Source organism: Aulonocara stuartgranti, assembly GCF_965226115.1.
Source record: "Aulonocara stuartgranti genome assembly, chromosome: 7".
Classification (NCBI taxonomy): domain Eukaryota; kingdom Metazoa; phylum Chordata; class Actinopteri; order Cichliformes; family Cichlidae; genus Aulonocara; species Aulonocara stuartgranti.
In genome coordinates this window covers 16,889,115-16,906,763 of record NC_138945.1, presented here as the reverse complement: position 1 = coordinate 16,906,763, position 17,649 = coordinate 16,889,115, and the positions used below count along the sequence as shown (strand labels likewise).

The 17,649-nt window shown below is 39.6% G+C and overlaps 2 protein-coding genes across 4 annotated transcripts in view; one reads left to right on the top strand and one right to left on the bottom strand.

Moving 5' to 3' along the window:
* col5a1 (procollagen, type V, alpha 1) overlaps positions 1 to 13,514 on the bottom strand; it is a 74,951-nt gene extending 61,437 nt beyond the window's left edge. For all 3 annotated transcript variants that reach the window (XM_082541156.1, XM_082541157.1, XM_082541158.1), the window contains exon 1: positions 13,036 to 13,514. In XM_082541156.1, coding sequence (XP_082397282.1) covers positions 13,036 to 13,135 — 100 coding nt within the window. In that variant the 5' untranslated portion in view covers positions 13,136 to 13,514. The remainder of the gene's footprint in view (positions 1 to 13,035) is intronic.
* The window catches only part of LOC309711816 (uncharacterized protein), a 304,239-nt gene that overhangs the window by 78,018 nt on the left and 208,572 nt on the right, over positions 1 to 17,649 (top strand). The gene's annotated exons all lie outside the window — the stretch shown is intronic.

The window sequence follows — 17,649 nt, the reverse complement described above, 5'->3', positions numbered from 1 at the left end:
AGGGAGGGTGCAGTGCCCTCTGGTGGACAAACTATGCAACGCTAACACTCATAACATGGTTGAAGGGTGTTTCTCCTCTCTCTTGATTTCATTTTCATTTTTCATTTAGCAACTGTTATAAAAACAAATACCAACAGACTGGCAATTAGATAATATCAGCCTGCTGATACATTGGTCACCCTCCAGAGTTGAAAAAGTTTAGAATACTTTAACTCATTTAAAGTATGCATTTGCTTTCAATATCTGTGTCATTCCTCAATTGATAATGTGAGAAATATTTGGCCGAAAAAACAACTTACCCTGTATCTTCACACTTCTTAAATGGCATTAGCAAGCACAATCTATTCATCAAAATATCCATCTGAAGCCTCTATAATCCATTATTAACCACACAGGAAGATTATTTATAAGGCTGATGCATTAAGCATAGAATCACAGAAACATTTTTGTTATTTGCTACAATTTTTGAGAGGGACCACAAAATGCAAATATCTCTGCTGTTCCCCAGCAGACTTCTTTGCCCCAACAGTCATTCCCTTTAACCTGCCAACATCTAACAGCGCTCACTGGGAGACAGATCAATTGATAACTGCACAGAGGCAGTCCATACAAGGGATGGAAATAACTATCTCACAGCTGACACAGTGACCACTGTCTAAATGATGCAGCTTAGTAGTGTGGTCATAAAGTCAGTACACAGTGTTGCAATCCAATAGTAATGCTCAGGTGGTGGCGTACTGTGGTGTCTTTGATTCTCAGACTGTTTCAACCAGCAAGCCACAACCTCCCTTTTCCATCTCACCTCCTCATACATCTTCATGTAATCTCCTTCTATCACACACTGTCCCCGTGTCCTTATTTGGACACAACCTTGCTATTCCCCACTGCTGCAGACTCTGGTGGTGACAGGTAAAAACACCAAGTTCAACTTTAACTCACTGATAAAAAAAAAGCCTGATTTTTTAGCCTGTGCTTCTAGACCGTAGGGGTAATTTAACACAACCCCTTTTTATCATTTTGTATGAAGTATGAACACAAACAGATACACTACCTCCACTTATGAGATGTTTCCAACAAGCCATTTTATTAAGTCACAGACAAATACTGACAAGTTAGATCAAATATTTTTGTGCTACAGCCACTTAAACTCAGATTAATACTCAATAACAAGTTAGTAATAACATCCAGGTCAGTACTAAGGGGAGAAAAAAAGGAGGATGTTTGTAAGGAGCACCCAGCGACCCTTTCCAAGGAGTGTTGCTTTTGCTAATCCACACTGACATGATCAAATGTCAGCGTGGATTAGCAAATTGGAAGGGAGCATCAGGACAGCATTCTTTCATATCCAGTTCAGAGCATCCATAAGTCAATTTCTTATATTATTCTTTTATCCTCATATAAAATCCTTTTGGTTTCAGGTGAGGTTATGGATCCTTAAAGCAACCTCAGGGATCGGTCACCTGGAGGTGAACCAAGGTGGAGCCTGCCAATAGGATTAAAAGAGAAGGGGGTAGACTAAAGGAAAGCATAATATAACAGCTATAAAATAAAAGCCCTATTGAAAAACCCATTTGAGAATCAGCCAAAAGCGCGTCCCTTTCAATAAAGCAATCTTTTTGGGCACTTCAGAGCACAAACACCAACATTATCGCCTATGTTTCCATCATCCGTTAACACATACGCACTTTCATTTACAGATTTCTGTCACAGGCAGTCGACCTTTTTGACCACATCCTAAACCACAGGTATGGCTCTCAATCCCACCTTGTTAACCTGAGATGTTTACCCACTTAGCATGGCAGATCCCTCAAGAGACCAACACCTGAGGTGCTGGATGCTAAAAATAATTTTCTCCCAGACCACAGCCCCTCACATCCAAGACGCTGGCTCTCCATACATACACAGAAAACTGTTTACATGACACGGTCTTGTGTACATTTGCTCACCCAATGGATCTGCTGTAGCACTTTTGCTGTTGTTTTTACTGCTTTCATGCAAGTGGATGTGACACAAATATGGTAAATGGCATTCCTTAAGCTTTAGTACTCTACAGGAACTCCTTCAGTGTAAATAAAAACATTATACTTCTCATGTTACCTGCGCATGCTTCCACTAAATACTGAAGCACCATTCAAGATGTGAAATAAGCAATGCCACATGAATCCTGCATGAAAAGTAAACCTGCACTGCCACCACTCAGAACATCAGGTGGTATTAGCAAGACTGTGAAATTAATGGATCTTTTCTCAGTAATGAAAACTACGACCTGAACACAAAATTTTTCTTTCTATGAAACTTTCTGTTGGTTTTTGAGAGTGGCTGTAATCCTACAGTTAGTGCGTCCCCATCCATGTACAAAGAAAAAACCCTGTACATTGGATACATATATTAGCCACCAAATTACTTTGATCTTTGATGTGACATGCTAAAAAAAGCCGTTTATGGTTTTGTTTGTCAAGCACAGGTTGTCACAGTGGAATAAAGTGTAATGAATTCATAAAGTCTGAGTTAATTTGAAAGGTGTGGTGAAACATTACATTGCAACAAACTGTTATACAAAGAAGTTGGCAGAAAGCTCTTTTATAAATCTTCCCCTCCCTACCTAACTACACCTTTTTTATTTCAGATTTTCTCTCTTTATGTGAACAGTAGCTCGAGTGCCACATTCTTAATCCACATTCGGCTCCGTGCCAGGACTGTGGTGGATCCCATTCCCCTAAACATCCATCTACCGTCTACTTCCACTAACGCACACATACGTGTACACACACAGAGTCTCTGTGACAACACTCAGCGACTCCAGACAGCAGCATTTCATTTGACAGGAGGAGGGGTGCCGGACCACTGAATTAGGACTTTTTCATGGTGGTGGGGTGGATTAACATTCTTCCCTCTTTCACTGCCTCCTCCTCCAGCCCTTCCTGAAGTGAGGCCTAACTCTCCAGGCACATGCTTGACCTGGCGCTGAGGACAAGGAGTAATTAGCACTCATAAAGAGGACCCTGGCTCCTCTTGGAAATCAGCACAGTCAAAAACAAGAATGCCCAAAGAGAGACTTCCCCCTCCTAGTGCGCATCACAGATGGGGAGGGTCTGGGAGTCTTTTTTTATTTCACCTGATTCTGTTATAAAACTTGAAGCCAAGTGTTATGAAGCTGGAGCCACACTGTGAGTACAGCAGGTTACAATTAGGGTCCTGGCTTTAATTACTTAAAGCAAGACTATGTAACTTTAAAAATAGGGCGATGTAAGGCATTCCTACAGTTCAAAATTGAAAGCAGAATTCATAACCAACAAAACACACAACCAAGTAGCCTCAGGGGTTTTACACATAAGATATATTTGGACCGGCATGACTCATGCGGGTGGATATTATCTAGTTCACCAACTTACTTTTGTAACTTACCCTTCTGCAACACCTCATTTGAACATTTATTGTTATTATTCCATATTTGTCCTTCAGCAAAACACTTTGCTTTACAATCTGAAGCGGAAAGATTTATCTTAAAACTGGCTTAGATCCTGACAGAAAATGCCTAATCAGTACAAATTATTTGAGATTTTTTGCCATCCTTTTTCTTTCCCCGTTAATGGTTCACATTTAATCCCATAAAAGTAACAAACCTTTTATTAAGTTTGCAGATGTTGTCTTAAGATGTGAACTCCTGCAAATGTACAGCATATTAGATCCAGAGCATGAAGGAAAAAAATGAACACACCTCCATCAGCGCTGACCTTAAGTTGTTGCTTCTGGGTTTCATGTGACCAGACATGAGAATCATACTGTAGGCATTATGCTCATGCTAGACTGAGCACATTATACACACTGCACGGGCACATGTTACTGCAGATGCATGTGTAAACTAATGCAAGCACATACCGGAATGGGATGCCAGTACCCAAGATGGTAATCATCTCCACAACTTTAATTAACTCGTAAACTATAACTAGACTGGTTTCTTGCCAATCACACTTCTCTGCATGCGCTGCAGTGAGGCTCAGACAACGTTTTAAGTTGTGGCAAAGCATTGAAATCACCTTAAAAAAACACCTACACTGAATACCAAGTGAATGTGAAAGTTCCTGTTAGCGTAAACTATATAAAGAGAATCACAGGGCCACAACACATTACACCGACAGGAACTTTTCAGCCATACAAACTCACGTCATGAAGCTCCCAGCATACAGTATTGTTGATGAAGTTAATGCCAGAGGTCTCGGACTTTGCAAGTACTGAGTCAGCGGAGTGTTGGTGACTATTATACACCATGTGGGTCAGCACTACGTGACCCAACTTTATATGGTCTGCCACTTTGTGGTTGAACTACTGTGGTTTCTAAACACTTCCACTTTGCAATAATACCACTTAAGTTGTTCATCGAATATCAAGGAGGTAAGAAATCTCACAAACGGACAGTGTCATAAAAAATGTCACCCATTTGTGACATTTTGGTCTCAAGTTTCTGGTAATTGCTAGAGTAAAAGTGACAACAAAGAGGTATTTGGTGCTGCACCAAAAACCTCTATGCTTTGATTGTTAGCAGGTTGCTGCAGTTGCCAACTGATTACATGGAAGACAGTGACTTTTCTGCAAACACTGGCAAACTACTCAGCAACTGGTCATGAAACTGTAAGAAGAGTGAAACAAACTGGAAACCTATACCATTTTCCTTGGAAAAACCTATACCATGGTAAAAGTAAACACTTTACCATTTGAAATGTGTCTGCTGCAATTCAGCTCAAGTTACAAGTCTAGATGCCTTTGCTACTGTTAGCATTAGCAATAGCAACCATCATGTCCTCAGCAGGGTTGTACTTTACAAAGATCCAAGTAGGGATGAACCAAAGTATGAACCCAATATTGGCATCAACTGATATTTGCGCTGCTGACAAAAAAAAAGAAAAGAAAAGAAAAAGAAAGATGGAATTTATTCATGTCATTGGTGGAAGTTTATTTGTTGTATTGCATTACCTTTGCACAAACTAAATGAGCTGGAAAAACTTTAAAACATGTCCAGAGAGAGAGAGAATAAATGAGCACAAAAACAAAAGCTTGAGAAAAGAAAAAAAATTAATTGGTTTCAGGTATCACCCACATTGCTCGTTTAAACACTGGCATTGGTATTGAATTTAACAATCAGTGCAACCCAAGTAGCAATACACAGTACATCTAGTTAATGACTAGATCATAAGAAAATGTTTTCTTAGGCAACAACTTCCAAAGGCAACAAAGGCCAGTGTTTAGTCTGTAAATGACTTCACATGCCAGTATCAGTTTCATTTTATCCGCCAGCTTCAGTCCCAGACATTTCAGGACACTGACCCAGTGACCAGCTGAAAAAGCTGCACAAGGATAAAGCAGCAGGGAAGATAGGAGGAGAGGAGGACATGAGAAGCCCGGGATCGTTTTGTTTACATATCCACTGCATTTGTTCCTGTGGTTTTGATCAAATAAATCTGACATTCATTTAAAATATGAAACATTAGCTCAAGCCTAGTTGCAAAATGACAAGACACTAAAAAAATGACAAGCAGGTAGGATTCACACACAGACACACACCTGAAAGATGATCCAGACAACAGAGTTTTCCTGACCTGAGCTTCCTCAATGCAGTCTGATGCTCTGTACTTTAGCTGCACTCTTATTGCTTTAACAGTGTAAATGCCATATGGTTTACTTCACTGTCTCCACGCTGCAGCTCACAGCGCTGAAGATAAATCATTGTCTGCCGTCCACCACAGAGTCAAGATTCCACTGTGCACCTCTCATTTTACAGCAAAAACTACAGAATTGGTTCTTTTGAAGCGCATATGCGATCCATGTTATCTCTCACTTATTAAGTCTTTTCTCATTCCGCCCACTGTGGTTTTGTCTTTTTCGGCAGCTTCTGTTTTATTTTTTAATCTCTCTGTGCAACCTTCTTCCACACACAGACTGCCTGTTTTATCTTTTTCCTTTTTTCTGCACTGAAGCCTTCCCCTCATTCTGCCTCTCCCACAAGCAGATATGGTTTTAATAGCTGACTGCTGAGAAATTCATGATAAAGGAGAGCCTTGCAGCACTGACATTACGGAACCATTTCCTCTCGGAAAGCCTCACAAAGAACAGCTCCAGCACCAACACACTGGGACAGCGCAATGAAACAGAATAATAAATACAAAATCCTGCACAATAATGATGCTTTTGTCTTCGTTGAGGACTATCCAGCACTGCCTATCAAACCTATTTGCCTCGACGGAGCTGCTGTGCCTCACAGCTAATGATGGGAATCAAATGTGCAATGTTTTCTCACCAAGAAGGTGTTTCATCATCTTTAGTGAACTCATTGACCCATAATGAAATAGTCCCACTCAGCCCACATAATCAATAATATAGTGGTTAAACATATGTGTGGTGGAACATGGGTTATATTTTGTGTGTGCAAAAAAAAATCCAATTATATTTCTAAATTGGGAATGTTTACATTCATAGGCATGGCTAAGGAGAAGTAAATGAAAGCATAATTTCAAGGCGCACATCAAGCTTGTCAGTGATGAGAATGGAAATCACAGAGAAAAGAATGAGGAAAGTTTTTTCTTTCTTTTAAAAGCAAGCCAATGAAGTGTGAAAAGGCATGAAAACAACAGGAATATATAAACTATCAGTCATATTTCTCATTATACAGTCTTTATATGAAACTTGCAGAAAAACAAAACCTTGCCATCTCATCACGGTGCCAGATAACATGCAACGAGCTGCACTGACAGCCAAGTCAACCATCAATTCATCTCCTGCTGACACTTTAACCAGTGTCACAGTTGAGCAACATCAAGCCTGTGGGTGAACAGAAGTTAAAGCATGAGTAAATCTCAGGAATGACAGACAGCTGCAGTATAAGTGATCAAAATCAGCTGCTAACTATGATAAGATGCACAGTCTTGAAGTCTTGAAGAAATGATCCTTCAGGTTAATTTCATTGAGGAAGATCTGTTCCCTGACAGTTTGCTTTTGTTCCTCTATGTGTCAGAGTGATGCTGTAGTCCCGTTCTGTTGCTCTATTTTTCATCATTTTTGCTTTCCCACTTTGTCAAACTCACTCCTTTAACAATTTTGACATAACTGTGTTCTGAAAACCAGTCACTTCCTGTTCTTGAAGTAGCCTTTACTTTTTAAGAATTCTGCCTTCCACGTAAAATGCAGCCCTCCGTTCCCTACCCATCACGGCCTCGTCCTCCTGGGTTTCCTTTTACTAACTCTACATTATCACCACTAGCATCTTGACTCTGGAGGTCCTGCACTAGCTCCGAACTTCATTTAGAGCATCACTGTATGACATTGCTTCTTATCATGAGTCTGTTCACAAAACTGTAACTCAAAACTCTAAATTACACAATTTTTGTTGTTTTTTTACTTTCATTGGAAACATTTTCTGGGTTTTTCATGCAAACAGAGTAAATGACATCAATGCCACAGGCCATAGTTTGTATTCTGAGTACAACTTGTGGTTGAGTTTGCATAACAAAAAAGAGTTTTGGCCTAGGATAGGGAAAGATTGCGGTTTTGGTTAGCATATCAGTGCAACCAAAAAACTTTTTGTCTCAGTTTTTAGCTTTATAATGTGTAGCTTTTCAATATCTAATGCGAGCAATAGTATTCACTAAACCGCGTACTGTACGTGTAAAAGTTTTATTGTGTTTTAAATTATGCTATTTTGTTGCAAGATGTTTTGACAGTGAACATTTTCCTCTTATATTGTCACCATTTTGCAACTGGGAAGATAATAAGAAACAGGGTTTCCTTTCCGGGACCTTTAGCCTTCATTGAGCTTGCTTTGGCAAATTAGTGAAACTCAAGCTTGTTCCTTTGTTGCTCCCTTGTAAGTTCATTGAGGCTGGTTTCATGACAAAACACTGCTAAATAAGCAAAACCTTACTTTTTACTGTGTTATTATTTCAACTCCTTCTAAATTTGTCAGCCAATAAATTAAAGAGTACATGGGGCTACAGTAAAGTTTTTAGAGTGACCAAAAAGCCATTGTATTTCCCCCTAGTAGGAAAAAAAATGCTTACACTCAGTATTTCTGCTGCCCAGGCTGTGGCTTAGCTCGGGCTGGGGAAGGGGGAATGGGGTTGGAAAGGATGAGTCATACATTGCTTTCCATGCTCAATGATTATAATACCCCATTACAGAGAGAAGCACTGTTTCCCAGCTAAAGTGAATACTCGGCTTGTGAGCCTGGACCAGAATTCACTTTTCACTCTGCCATGCACTACACGCTGCAACAAAGCATACGGTTGAAATCAAAAACAGGCGTGGGGGGTTGCATCATTAGGTAGAGCATCCAACTTTTACATCACTCGTAGGGTCATGTTGACATTTCCAACACCACTGTCTCCATTCTGAGAGTGTAAGGAACACATCGTCCCCGTTTGCTTGTAGTTTGGAGCTGGAATGATCCATCTATGTCGGTGTGCTTTTAGCAATAAGCTAATTTGGAGAAAAATCTACCACTGGCTTCAAATCAAGCACACTGTGTCATGAGTACAGAGGACCATTGAGCGGTTCAACACAGTTATTTGAACCTTAATTAGTCTGGAAAGGACTAGACGATATACTTTCCAAGATATGGCAAATAACGAACTATTTGTGCAGCACAAAGGATCTCCTTAACTCTGACACGGGGTCAAAAACTTGTCCTGCATATTTTGCTTTATCTTTCATGCTATTATCAGGCATTAGGGCTGATTTACAGAGTCGTTTCCACAAAGCCTGTATTTACAGGGCTGAAGTGGCACATGCAGTTGCAGGGTCACTGCTTCTCCCCACAGAACAGCTAACTCGGATTCCTTCCTCAGCGCCATGGCAATAGGCACACACAAGAAGCCACTTTTTCTCATCGCCATTTATCTGATTGAGTTTGACGTGACCTCAGGATTGCCACTTCAAGGTAAGTAAGAAAAGCCCTTCAGAAATTACAGTTACATTCTCACTGGAAGATTGAAGCTAAGGCAGATTGGTGATGGTAACATAAATCTGAATATCCCTCTTAAGGTTAAAACCCAATGTTGTAAATGAAACATTGGCATTGTTGCCTTTAATTTATATAAACTGATATGCAATTACCAATCAGGAAGTAATGTCATTGGTTAAAATCTCTCTGGTCACAGTATCTTTTATGATTTTTTTCTTACTGGGCTCATGAAAAACGGTATATGGAAAAAAAAAAGTCAAAATCAGAGTAAGCCACATAAATTCCTTTTGAAAACGAGTTTTCCAGATATGAGACTATAAATAAAAAACAGCTGTGGACCAGCTGTAGTCGACCTTTAACCCTGCCATAAACCTGGCGTGCTTAAACAGAAAGAACCTTTTAACAGCCCTCAATGTGTATGTGCAAACCTTGCTGAAATGCAAGGCGTAGCATCATTATTTTTATAAAATCTGCTCTAAGACTGCAGATGTTATTTGATTAGAAATCTTCTCTAAAACTAGCACAGAATGTATTTTCACTTGAAAAAAAATGCAGCAGTATTTTTTTTTCATGGTCCCCTGTTCCACATAGAATGGGAAGAAAACATCTGGAAGCCATTTTTTCTGGCTTTTTGAAGGGCTTAGCAGACAGCACAATGGAACTTATCAAGTCCAGATGGGAAGGAGCTCAGAGAAACAGCGAGGCCTTCTTCTCTATATTTCTTTAAAACTTATGTAGAGAATCAACATATATCAGTTCTTACTGTATAGGGTATTTCTCAAGTCGTTACCATATTTTGTGATCTATTAGCCTGTCAGCCTTTTCTTCCAATATTTTCAATGCCCTTGGTGACTTTGGCCAAAACCCATTAATGTTTTCATTTGCACAAGGTATTCAAAGAATGTTATTTCAGCATTTTCGATGACTAAAATACACTCGACAAGTACGATCTGAACTGGTTTAAATGTCTGGTATTAACAAGGGTGATCCAAAAAAAAACTTTTACTAATTAAACAACAACAAACCAAAGAAAAAAGAGTCAAAGCAGATTATCTAATACTTGTGAAAAGAGTCCATTGATTGAGGAGGCCAGATTAAAAAATGCAAGTCAGCAGAAACACAAAGGAAACCATTTGTAAAATAAGCTAGATTTATTCTATAGCAGTTATACTGTGTCCCACAGACATGTGAAAACATCAGTAAGCTAAAAAGTCGAGACTACACATATCAATCAATCCTAATTTGAATTCTGCATTTCAGGGTTTATATTGGCTTCAAACTGTTGCAAAGGTTCTTTGAAAAGCTCACATCTTACCCTGCTGCCTCCAAGACACAGAGAAGAATTATGGGAAGCAAAGATGAGAGGAGCTACACTATAAAGAATGCCTCTCTTCAGGCAGTGAAACTGTAAACCTGACAGCAGTCCTGACCTTCACTTTTGAACTCTGACCCCTCTTCAAATTCTTGTCCAGGGCCTTCTGTTATTACCACTTTTCACATAGCTTAAACTGAGTTTTTCCTCTCTAATACCAAGACAAGGTCTTTCTAAACGTAAGTCTACTGAAAGACAAACTGACCGCAAAATATTAAAATATATACACTGTGATACAAGTATATAACTTAATCACAGTATAAATTCAATGCATATTTCTGTATTTGTCTTTATAAAATAATGAGTAAGGAGCTTATTCCACATAATTCAATTCTGGTCAGCATCAAATAAGCTAAGCTACATTTAACAGCAGACACACAGCATTAAGACTGTCTTTTATACTTTAAGAGAGACTGTAATAAAGCTGCAACAAATTAGCTTAGCTCTACATAGCAGGCTATTTTAACATCGTTTTCCCAACTGCGTTAGTTTATAGAATGTGGCGTTTTAGTATTTGTTTATTAACTCATTTCTGTGTTTCAAAATGTATCACATGCCAACAGTTCACAGTGAAAAAGGCTCTGAATCAAATGTAGTGAAAATGTAGTTATGCTTCATGGGTAAGTAACCCGTTGTGTAAAGAATATGCTAACTGCTAATAGGTTAGGCCTTGCTGTATTGTTTGCTTGTCTTTTTATTGAGCTCTATACGCATTTTAGTTATAGGAAATACATTAATTATAGATTTATGAACACATTATATATCATTTGATAAGAAATTTGTTGGGCTATGATCTTGACTGGGTATTGTATTCAAAACAAAAACCATTGTGGAATTAGCATCATACTACCTAAACAGCTGGTGATAAAACATGAATACAACATTAATTCTTTAGTAAATGGTATTTTCTCAACTGTCCTTTTTTGATTTCAGTGTTAAACAAAAACAAAACAAAAAAGCATACTTAAAATTTTGGTTTTTAATTTAACCATAGCTGACAAGCCCTAAACAATTAGTATTGTATGCATGGGCAGGTCTCTACTAGTCTTCAGCTTGATGCATTTTGGTCCTCCCTCAGGCTAAGAGGTGATGAGGCTTAGGTCAGCAATAAGCTTTCACTTGTGATAAACTTGCTAGCTGTCAGTAATTATTTGTAGACTATTTGTCTTATCTGATTGTAATAGGTCTAGAAAAGCCATTTAGCAAAAAAAAAAGAAAAGTTTTTATTAATAGCTAAACTGGATTTCATTTTTGCATTGCACAGTGTTTAACTGAAAGCAGCTAATTTTAAAAAATGAATGTAAAAATCTAAAAGATATTTGATGGACAGAATAATTAGTTCACAAAAAAAAAGCTTTCATGGAGTTGGCATGTTTCTTGCAATCAGTCATGAAGTGCTTCCTGTCTGGTGTGTGTCAAGTTTCAGAAAATATACCAGAACCCTTAGGGATTTCTTACAAAACTCTCGTTCCTCTCTGTCAGTTTCAAGAGATGATTAAATCCAGCCACCACCATCAAAATGACCTCAGGCCCACACTCTTTAATGTCCCACCAAAAATTCAACTCCTCCTCAGTCATCACAAATGACCCAGATTTGAGTCCAGCCAGCATACAGTGACCAAGGTTTTGTCCAGTTAATAACCAGTGTTTATAGGAAACATGAAAATAAACACTTTGCAGTAATTTTCTTAGTGTATATTCAACGACATGAACCTATAAAACCACTTCAACTTTATATGTTATCATGGCTTTCTAAACCGGAGTGCATTTTGAACTCCATAATGGGCTGTAATCAGGCATCACAACAAATTTACACCATCAGCACAATCATGGAAGCTTTTTAACTGCCCCGAGCAGACAGAAGAAGCTATCTGTTCATCTCAATGTCCTGTGTCAGACCTTCACAGCACACAGCAGCCCGCCACCCATGCCAGGCAGTCTTAAGGCGCTAATAATACATATAGGCCAAGCATAAACCCAACTGCATGCCCTCTCACCACTGAGACAAAGAGGTGGTCACTTCTCCAATTAAAATAAGCGGGCCTCTAACTGGCATACCAAACTATTATTTGTTCATGTTTTTGGACTAGACTCATATAACTGTCAGTGAGAAACATCGGGAGAATTTATAGAATGCATTTAGTGAAAGATGTGTTTGCTTGAGCCTCAGTGCAGGGCCCCAGTGCTGTCCCCTGATGTGGAGTCCTTAAGGCGGCTCCACCCTACCACTTCAGAGGAGCTTCAGCCCCTCCTTCTTATGAAAATTATACTCATCCTTCTCATCTGCTGAAAAAGGAGCACTGGTAAAAGAGTATTTAGACTTTAAGATGCACCACAGCAATTACTCCTACATAATAAGTATGCCAGAGAAAAACTAGTTACTTATGATGGTTACTAATTAATACATATATTTCCTATTTTTTATGCATTGAAATAAATAAATGCACTTCAGCTATACTGCTTTGGCAAACAAAGAAACAAAAAAAAACTTAAGCACAACTTGCAGATGAAACCTCCAAAAGCAGTCTTTTAATTCTTTTTGACAAGTTCCCATAGTTTCGGGGCACACCACCAAGATGAATACATTAAAGAGGAGGGGCAGACATCTGTGGTCCACTATGAGCGAAAAGGCAAAAAACTTTTCAGTGCAACGCTCCTCCAAAGTGCATCCACAAAAAAAGAAAGAAAAAAGCCCCACACAGCTGCATCTCACCTGAGCTCGCTTGCGACGTGATAAAAAGGAGAATCACGGATAAAGTGATTTGGACGTCCCTTATCCTCCGTTTAACTTTCCATCTTATATGGGTATCCATGACCGCCAGAGACGTCCACGGCAAAGTGGGTTCACTTTTTCAACAGCTAATTAGACTTGCAAAAACTTCTGGTCAGGACAATAAAAAAAAAACTAAAAGCCAAAAAAGTCCCAGAGAAAAAAAGGGGGGAGGGGGGGTATATCGTTATTTCTCAAGCAGCCATAAGGGTTTGTTAGTGTGTGTTTTCCCCCAGCTGGTTGACGGACGGCCACCGTCTCTCCCGTACTCCTCTCTGCGCTTCTGAACTGTCCTGCACCGCTGCGCCTCCGATCTGAAGTGCTGGCCCCTCTCTTTCAGTCACGTAGAGCCCCTTCAACTCAACAGGGCAACACACACACGCACAGAAGAGGAAGAAGTCTTCCCCCCCAGGCTGTCACTCACTTTGCGGACAGGAGACTCGGGCAAATCAGAGGAGCCCGTATATTAGGGCCAGCCCTGTTATTGGCCGAGGGTGGGAGGAAAAGTTGAGGTGAAAGTTTCACGCCTCCAGCTCTTGCGCTCGGAATTCTTTTACATGGAGTCCGCTATTTCCAGAGAAGTGGTTCAGAGCGGGAAAAGCAAAACTGCTTTTTTATAGATGGAAAGGCGAGGTGTTTTATCTGCAAGAGCTGATTTATCTGGAGCTGATTGTCATGGGACTGCGAGAAAAATCGTGCTGTGCAATCCACAGGTGGACCCCCAGTGCTAGTTGATATAACAGTATACTGAGCCTAGATGATCAGATACATCTATTTATGACTTTTTGTAATGTTCTGCCTTTTAAATGAATCAGATATTTACTCTAAGGAATAATCCACTCAAAGCTCATATCTTTTTCATGTTAATCGGTGATCTACGGGCTTTAAACCTGTTGAATGTATGATGAAATAATGTGCTTGCAGATTTTATTACCCTCGGAAGTTTTTTCATTAGTACCACAACACTTTAATGTTTAAGAGTTAATAAAAGTAAATATGTAAAAGAATTTCCACCTTTTATGTGGTTTCTTTATCTAGAGCAGAGACGTGAATTCATTTAATATCATTCCCACATACAGCCCACTTTGATCTTATGCAGGCCAGACCAGTGAAACTACCCTTTATGTCAGTGTAGAGAAATTTAACTACACATTTAATCAATGCAAGATCTCAATATGAGAAAAAGAAGCTCAAATTCAACAGTATGTCTCACTCTGCCTCTGTAGTAAATTAAAGAAATCTTTCAGCATGACTCATTGGGCTTGAATTGTAAGAAGTAAATGTGTAAAACACAGAAATCTATTGCTTAATTGCTTTGGTGTTGTATGAACGGCCATAGGGGAAGTCTTTATCAGTAGGAAAAGCTGTAAAGCTTGTGAAAATACAGTTAAAAATGCCCAATTTCCTAAATTTCCAAAGCCATCCAATGGGCTCGAATGGAGTTTTTGCTTATGTTTGACAACCCAAATCTAGAGGAGCAGAGGTGGGTGGTGATCGATGATAAGAATTTATATGGCAGTGAAAGGGAAAAAAAATAACAGCTGAGGGTTAAAAAGAGAAACATCTCCAGGAGGACCAGGCTCAGGGAGGGTGGCCATGTGCCGCAAAGCTGGTTTGAAGGGGGGGGGAAACAGGAAATGGAAAAGATGAGGATAGAGAGGCAACAAACAATGCAACACACAAGAAAACAATACTTAGTGCCATATAGTCACCAAATAACACTTTTTTTAGAGCTGAATGTAGCATGAGATTCAAACTTTCTGTTGTTTCAAGAACTGCCAAAAATGGCAGCTGTCTTTTATAAGCTGTCACATGCCTCCTCCAGTGGGGGGCAGACTTCTATTAATTGCCCAGTAAAAGTTGGTTCTACGCAAAGTAAACAAGCAGCAACATTGGAAACCGTGCCATGATGTCACATTGTGAAGTGGGATAGGATAGGAAAGGATGAGTCTGAACATGGTCCCTCTAACTTCAGACCTCTAAATTCAGACTAAGAGGTGTTGTATGTTACACGCTGTAGGATTTTTAAGAGCAACAGCTTTACTTGAAGGCTGTTAAGCTTGTTAGATTAGTTCAGCACCTTTGAAAGATCTCTCAGATGGCCTCTCTCAGATCCTCAGGTGACCTCTTTGACCACATGGAAAAACTCCTTGGTTTTAAAGACATTCATTTTTTCCCCTCTGTTGTTTGAAACGAAAAGCTTGTTCTAAAAAGCGGGGTAAAAATTTACATTAAGTATAAAGTAGTATTTCTAAACTGACCACTTAGCCATATACTGTAACCGTTATGTGGTAACATGGGTCAAATTATGGCCCGAGCCCTATATTTAGGGTGGGTTCATGCCTACACCACACTTGCCCACACTGTGTTAATCTCAGAGACTCCAAACTACTCCTGAACAAGGCCGTCACGAGCTTACTTAATTTGCCTTCTAACAAAAAGGATGTTGATACGCTAATGCTGGCACACTGCTGGTTAACTTTCATTTTAATTTTGACTTTCATCATTTGCTAAAAAACAGTTCCTGTGAGACGTAAGATAGGATATAGTGTCTAAAACAGGAAATTATGATTTACTCCTCAAGTTTTCCTATCCGTTTCTCCACGCTTTGTTTTCCACACACGCACCAAATGTCAGGCAAGCTATGACAGTCTGGCAGTCTGTCTGGCAAGCTATTACTATTACAGGGAGTGCAGAATTATTAGGCAAGTTGTATTTTTGAGGAATAATTTTATTATTGAACAACAACCATGTTCTCAATGAACCCAAAAAACTCATTAATATCAAAGCTGAATGTTTTTGGAAGTAGTTTTTAGTTTGTTTTTAGTTTGAGCTATTTTAGGGGGATATCTGTGTGTGCAGGTGACTATTACTGTGCATAATTATTAGGCAACTTAACAAAAAACAAATATATACCCATTTCAATTATTTCTTTTTACCAGTGAAACCAATATAACATCTCCACATTCACAAATATACATTTCTGACATTCAAAAACAAAACAAAAACAAATCAGTGACCAATATAGCCACCTTTCTTTGCAAGGACACTCAAAAGCCTGCCATCCATGGATTCTGTCAGTGTTTTGATCTGTTCACCATCAACATTGCGTGCAGCAGCAACCACAGCCTCCCAGACACTGTTCAGAGAGGTGTACTGTTTTCCCTCCTTGTAAATCTCACATTTGATGATGGACGACAGGTTCTCAATGGGGTTCAGATCAGGTGAACAAGGTGGCCATGTCATTAGTTTTTCTTCTTTTATACCCTTTCTTGCCAGCCACGCTGTGGAGTACTTGGACGCGTGTGATGGAGCATTGTCCTGCATTAAAATCATGTTTTTCTTGAAGGATGCAGACTTCTTCCTGTACCACTGCTTGAAGACTGCTTCCAGAAACTGGCAGTAGGACTGGGAGTTGAGCTTGACTCCATCCTCAACCCGAAAAGGCCCCACAAGCTCATCTTTGATGATACCAGCCCAAACCAGTACTCCACCTCCACCTTGCTGGCGTCTGAGTCAGACTGGAGCTCTCTGCCCTTTACCAATCCAGCCACGGGCCCATCCATCTGACCCATCAAGACTCACTCTCATTTCATCAGTCCATAAAACCTTAGAAAAACCAGTCTTGAGATATTTCTTGGCCCAGTCTTGACGTTTCAGCTTGTGTGTCTTGTTCAGTGGTGGTCGTCTTTCAGCCTTTCTTACCTTGGCCATGTCTCTGAGTATTGCACACCTTGTGCTTTTGGGCACTCCAGTGATGTTGCAGCTCAGAAATATGGCCAAACTGGTGGCAAGTGGCATCTTGGCAGCTGCACGCTTGACTTTTCTCAGTTCATGGGCAGTTATTTTGCGCCTTGGTTTTTCCACACGCTTCTTGCGACCCTGTTGACTATTTTGAATGAAACGCTTGATTGTTCGATGATCACGCTTCAGAAGCTTTGCAATTTTGAGACTGCTGCATCCCTCTGCAAGATATCTCACTATTTTTGACTTTTCTGAGCCTGTCAAGTCCTTCTTTTGACCCATTTTGCCAAAGGAAAGGACATTGCCTAATAATTATGCACACCTGATATAGGGTGTTGATGTCATTAGACCACACCCCTTCTCATTACAGAGATGCACATCACCTAATATGCTTAATTGGTAGTAGGCTTTCGAACCTACACAGCTTGGAGTAAGACAACATGCATGAAGAGGATGATGTGGACAAAATACTCATTTGCCTAATAATTCTGCACTCCCTGTAATATTATTATTACTATTATTATCCAGCTTTTGCTCTCTTTTTTAATTCTTGTCTGCTGCTAGTGACACCTAAGGATGGTGAGATTGTGGCTGAAAAAAAGAAAAGTAGCTGAGAAATTCCACATCCTTGCTTGACAGTTTCCTCAGTAAACATATACTATGAGCAGAGTGGACCAGCTGTTCGCAGGCTCAAGCTTAGCCAAGTTATAATATTAGCAAAGTAAAGATTTATATAGCACTAAATCAAAGCATAATCTGCAGTCACATGTTGAGATTAGTTACAGTACCTGCCAGGTGGGCCCATAAATATAT